Here is a 6,303-nt window from a genome sequence, read left to right as displayed (position 1 = left end):
TTATGGTTTCTGTAAAGTCATGCAATTTGGCCAAAAAAATAAACAAACAAAAGAAAAACAGACGATACCCAGCCCTACACAGGATTGACCATATCAACCTATCAGCTACCAGCTTCATTGGAGAAGCACCTGTGGTGGCCAGTCAGATTTCTTTGGGAGGGCCGGTGCCACCCCTGCCATACCACTGAACTAAGCATATACCTATAGAGTTTAGGGTTTAATGGGATGTTACACTAAAGCAATTTTGATGTCAGTGGCTTCATCATTGATATCAAGTGTTAAAACCTTACAGAACGTACTAGCATATCGCTGCTGTCGGAAGAAAACCTCGTATGTCCATTTTTGTCGTTTTTCAGTTTTTGACATAATTTGAAAATGCACGTTGCCCTTTAAATTGCTTGTGAATTTCATGAAGAATGGACCAAAAGAAACATCCCAAAATTGCTTGGAAAAAAGTCTGGTTCCATTGACTTACATTAAAAGTAGAGCAGGTTTTTTCCTCCTCCTGTAAAGTTTTCTTTTCGGAGATACGAGGTTTTCTTCCGACAACAGCGATATGCAACACAGGGAACCAAACTCACATGAGATAACAACACTACAGCAATTAAAGGGGGAAAGATGTGCTTGGTGTCCACTGATCCGCTGTGGCCACTTACAGAGCTCCATGAGCATGAATGTGGCATTATGAATGCTTTACCGTCTTTACATGGTGACCTTGTTAGCTGAAGGTTGACTTCTGTAGGCAAAAATGCATAAACTTCAACTGAGTCATACTGCATTAAATGTGGCCGTGCACCTCTTACTCCTAAAGTACTAGTCCAGTGAAAAATTTAATTTACATTGTTTTCTTCTAAGCTCAAATGTAGCCAGACGAGACATGTTTGCTTCTTTAGTTTTGCACTGGAGATTTGAGGCGAATTTAGCAGGTAATCGAAAGATCATGCTCACTAATTAGCATCATGCTAGCATTACTGCTGGCCTAAGCTAGTTTATGATGGTCTGGTACTAGTCTTGTGCTGGTTTAGCTGGTCACTCAGCATGGTCATGCAGGTTAATGAGCATACCAGTGTCCAAAACACAACACATGCTGGTCTTTCTCGTGACCATCTGTGCTGGTCTATGCTGGTTTTTCCAGCAGGGCTACTACTGTTTTCATCAAGGCGACATATTTTTGTCCATTTTTATAGATAACCATATTTCATACGGTGTCAGAAAACACACAAGTAAGTCTGTTTGAGATTACTTAAGCTTTGAGCCACATAGGTCATGATTCTGCATAAAGTTTTATGCTAACCAGGCATTAACAGGGTTTCATTACTTCTTAGCTGGGTCATTGGAGTCACTGGTGTTACTGATCCTCATTGGTGTTACACATAATAAAGGAACACCAGAGACATTTTTAATGAAAAATACATTTTACAAAATAACTGCTACAGAGCATCAAACCACATGTTGTCGATCATAGAATATCCACTAAAATATGTAATTTAATCCATTTGTATTCTATTTTTTCACAATTATCCAAGAATAAAGTCGGACACACCAGTGACTTCAGCTAAAAGCTTCATATGAAATCATGAGCTGAATGAGAAAATCTCTGATAACTGAAAGACACAGTGGACTCACCATGAGCTTTTCTTCATAGATCCTCAGAAAACAGGTGAAAGGAAGTCGAGTGATGTGATCAGTGTGACTTTTATTTCAAAATAAGAGATTTTTTTTACGCAGTAACACCAGTGACACGACTCCTGGGGACAACTTTCATTATATATTTTATAATATTTATTTGTTTTCTTAATGTCATTTATTTCATATGTTTCATAGTCATGTATAGATTATTGCAGTTAAAACTACAGAAAAACATGTTTTTTACCTCAAAATATGGCCTCAGCCTTTACACATGACTGTGGGGACGAGCTCTTCTGTGGTGCTTGGAATTCTATATGATTGATTTAAAAAACAATGTTGCTAAATTGAGGCTCAAGAAGGTGTAACTGTTAAAATAACTAATTGTTTTATTTTAAAATATGAATAAATTGTAACTCTAACATGTTTTTGAAGTGTTATATCTGTAAATGCTAGGGACACAAAAATGGACGTTTCTGTAGAATGACCCAGCTTCATTAACTGTGTCGCTCCAATGCAAAGCTAAATAAGCAAACATTGGATATCAAACATATCCTGGCTGATTGTTAAACTCAGGGTAAAGGTAAAAATATACAAATTTGATTTTTGGCCAATCAGTTGCTTTTACAGTTGGTAGAGGTGGTAAACAGGTATAGACATTTAGTCGTCTGAGAGATACCAGTCTCCACAGCAATGCAGGCCAAAATGATATCCGATTTACCAGCTCCCCAGCTTCATCTTCAAGCCCAGAGCTAGATGTAAACTCCAGGTTTGTGGCCTTGTCCGTTGGCCAAGGTGGGGTTGCTCTTCTTGATGGAGGTCATGCGGATGGCCGAGGTGCTCTGGAGGTAGCTGGAGCTCCGTTCCTGGTACTGGCGCCTCCGGCAGGTCAGCTGGCTGTTGAAGTGTCGGCGGAAGCTCTCGCTCAGCAGGTAGAGGGCGAAGGGGTTGACGCAGGAGCTGGAGAAGCTGAGAACTCGTGCCAACAGCGTGATGATGAGGTGCAAGAGTGAGGAGTCGATCTGCCGGTAGTTGAAAGAGCGGTACATGTACAGCACATGGTTGGGGAACCAGCACAGCGCGAACAGGCCCACGAACACCAGCACGATCTTCGCCAGCCTCTTTCTCGTCTCCATCTGGGCAACGGAGGGGAAGAAAAAAACATGCCAGTCAGAGAGCGTGCTTATGGAGTCTGTTTTATTCGACACACACAAGATCAACAGTCGATTGCTCTCCTTGATCCCTCAGCCAGAAATCGACTGGGATGCGCCATGATTGAGATTAGTGCTCTGCGCTGGGGGGAAAGTCTCAGGGTAAACATTTTGTGTGATCCTGAGCTTTTCAGACACTGGATGAAAATGAAACAGCCCACATTCTACATTTTGGGTGGTTTTATACACCAAAAACGGCATAATTCATTTTTAAATGACCATTTTCAAACATCCCAAATGTTAAAACCAGGCTGCTGTCATTACTGGGCCTTTAGGACTTATGTAAATGATCTCTGTTCTGATTAGCTAAAAGAAATTAGTTCATCTTGTTCCAAAACACACTGGTCTGAAATGAACTGTTACTTTTGGATTGTAATTTTTAGGGACATCGTAAAAAAAACAACAGCCACTCATTTCGCATGAATCATTTCCCATATGCAAAGGAAATATATTCCCATGTATTTTTCGAAAATATGGTTTAGGTTTGTCATATATTTCCATATATGTTTGACATTTGTGTAATTATTAAACACTGGTCACTAATATACATAAATTACACTGACATATCTGTGCATATATTGGCATGAATTCAAGTATTCAAAAATGGCACAGTTGAATTTATTTAGCATTACATATCTTGCACATATATCTTTAATAAGAGCAAACTATACTGACAAGCCTTCTTTGAGTGCACCTCTTTGTATCTACACTCATAATCCAGTTTATCAGCTTCACTGACCATATAGGTGCACTTTGTAGTTCTACAGTTACAGACTGTAGTCCATCTGTTTCTTTTTACCCCTTTTACCCTGTTCTTCAGTGCTCAGGACCCCCACAGGGACCACAGAGCAGGCCTTATTTGGGTGGTGGATCATTCTCAGCACTGCAGTAACACTGACGTGCTGGTGGTGTGTTAGTGTGTGTTGCGCTGGTACGAGTGGATCAGACACAGCAGTGCTGTCCACCAACCAATTATAACACTAACAATACTCCTTATTTCATTACGTCATGAATCAGCAGAGTAAACTGCCATGTTTCCGTGGTTGTTACATCACATAATGCATCCGACTCTAAAATTTGGTTTTGCCTTATATGGGCCCCTTTAAAAAACCCAGAGACAAAGTCAGCAGCTTTATATTTCAATAAATTTCATGCATATTCACTGATACATTTGTTTGCCTTTCAGAGCACAGGAACAGAAAGATCGTCGGTATTAGAAGACCGAAGCAGGCCAGACACGACCATATAGAGTGTTTTATGTTATGCATAGATAATGTTCGACATTATCCTTACGACAAAAGGGTTTCGCGCTTTATCTTGATCTGAACAGAGAAGAACGATTGAGATCACTGTTCGGCGGACAGCTGGGTGCGCATGCTTCGCTGCACACCTGGCCAGAAAAAAAGCTATGTGTGATTAAAGTGTCACGCACTGATGGCTCCCACAGGAGCTGATTAAACTGAAAACGTATTGTTTGAGTTTTTCGCCGTGGTGTTTTGCAGCTGGCTTCAACTCTGTTATTGTGAACATTTCTTTAATTAGGTTTACAGATCATTGGTTAAAAAGTTAAAAGGTGATCCAAGGACCTGTATGCACTTTGGGTTTCTGCTCAAATCAGACAGCCTCGCTTAACCCAAGGCTGTTGCTCTGCTTCGGTCATTAGTTATAGGTTAGTACTTACTGGTTATACTGATAATTATAGGTTAGTACTTACTGGTTATACTGATAATTATATGTTAGTATTTACTGGTTATACTGATAATTATATGTTAGTATTTACTGGTTATACTGATAACTATAGGTTAGTATTTACTGGTTATACTGATAATCTATCAATAATAATCATTTTGCCTTTTTGAAGTGAGCACATTTTCTCCACATTATATATATATATTCATCACTCTTAAAAACAAAGGTGTCAAAAGTCTTTTTTGAAGTGATGAAATACTTTTTCCTAAAGGTTTCGGTAACACTTTCTATGAATGTCACCTTTGTAAGCATCATGCATTATGAATTGTTAACATAATACATTATAAGTACTGTTCATAACAAATTATAAGAGCTCATAAGTCGTATTTGTCCGCTCTAAGTAAAGTGAAGCGTACTGTACTAAAGCCTCCTCCAGTGTTCAGAGTGAGGCTTCAAGTTGAAGTATTTACTGAAGGATTTACTGAAACACTAAAACATTCACAGTAAAGCACATTACAGGCTTCAAATGTCAGAGTTTAAACTAGAGCTGCCCTCAGTGTTTTACCCAATGTGGGAAAGGTAATGTACACCACCGTTAGCTTGGTATTTGTCTTTACTTTACGCTCTCCAAGCTGGGACTGACTTCTTTGGCACTGACATTATAACATGTTATTAACACTATTTATAATGCATTATATTAACAATTCATAATGTATAATAAACATGGCTATAAAGTGTAATTCAGTATAATCCTTTTTTATAAATATTTATAACCATGTTTATAATGCCTTACGAATACATTATAACATGTTATAAATATGTTTATAGTTTCTTTAAGAACTTTTCAATGGATGGTTCTTTAACCTCTTTCTGCCAGCCCCCTAGTGGCATTTCAGCTGGTGAATTGGAAATCAACTCAATTTAGATAAGACATTTATGACATAAGACATTTATGTGGCTTCATGTATCAGAGGGTGCAGGTGCTCGACTGCCCTGCCTGCAGTCTAGAACTGTCTCCCTTTGAAAATGTGTCTTATTAAGCTCAGAATATGACAAAAGCAGCCCTGTATGATTGCGCGGCGAAAGACTTGAGGAACAGAAGGTCGGCAAAAAACAATAATGGTTTCAAAACTGCACTGGTTTGTGTCTTCAGTCCCCAAACAATTTTAAGTGCTGTTAAAAGGGAAGGTGATGTACCACAGTGATAAACATGCTCCTTCCCAACTTATTTTGGAACATGTTGCAGTTATCAAACTTACAATGAGTGTATATTTACAAAAAACAATGAAGTTTGTAAGGTAAAACATCAATAATGCAGGTCAAACAGAATTTACTCATCACTGCTTTCTGTTTTTATTAGTATATTGCTTGCTATGGGAATACTCCACTGTTTTTCATCCCAATCAACCCAAAATCAAACCATAAATGGTAATTTATATCATGGTCCTTCTACAACCCCATTTCCAAAAAAGTTGGGACGCTGTGCAGAATGTAAATGAAAATAGAATGCAATGATGTGCAAATCATTTAAACTGTAATTCTAAAGGAAAAGTACTACAAAGACAACAAATCAAATGTTGAAACTGAAATTTTATTGCTTTTTGAAAAATATTTGCCCATTTTGAATTTGATGCCAACAACACGTTCAAAAAAGTTGGGACGGGGGCCTGTTTACCACTGTGTTTCATCACCTCTTCATTTAACAACACTCTGTAAGCGTTTGGGAACTGAGGAGACACTGCTGTAGTTTAGAAAGTGAAATGTTTTTCCTGTTCTT

The 6,303-nt window shown here is 38.5% G+C and overlaps 1 protein-coding gene across 1 annotated transcript in view; it reads right to left on the bottom strand.

Moving 5' to 3' along the window:
* Positions 1-2,378: 2,378 nt before the first annotated feature.
* Positions 2,379-6,303, bottom strand: part of nmbr (neuromedin B receptor) — a 39,138-nt gene continuing 35,213 nt past the window's right edge. Inside the window, exon 3 of the mRNA XM_036582633.1 lies at positions 2,379-2,762. Coding sequence (XP_036438526.1) covers positions 2,379-2,762 — 384 coding nt within the window. The remainder of the gene's footprint in view (positions 2,763-6,303) is intronic.

Source organism: Colossoma macropomum, unplaced genomic scaffold (genome assembly GCF_904425465.1).
Source record: "Colossoma macropomum unplaced genomic scaffold, Colossoma_macropomum, whole genome shotgun sequence".
NCBI classification, from domain to species: Eukaryota; Metazoa; Chordata; class Actinopteri; order Characiformes; family Serrasalmidae; genus Colossoma; species Colossoma macropomum.
This window is presented reverse-complemented; position numbering and strand designations above follow the sequence as displayed.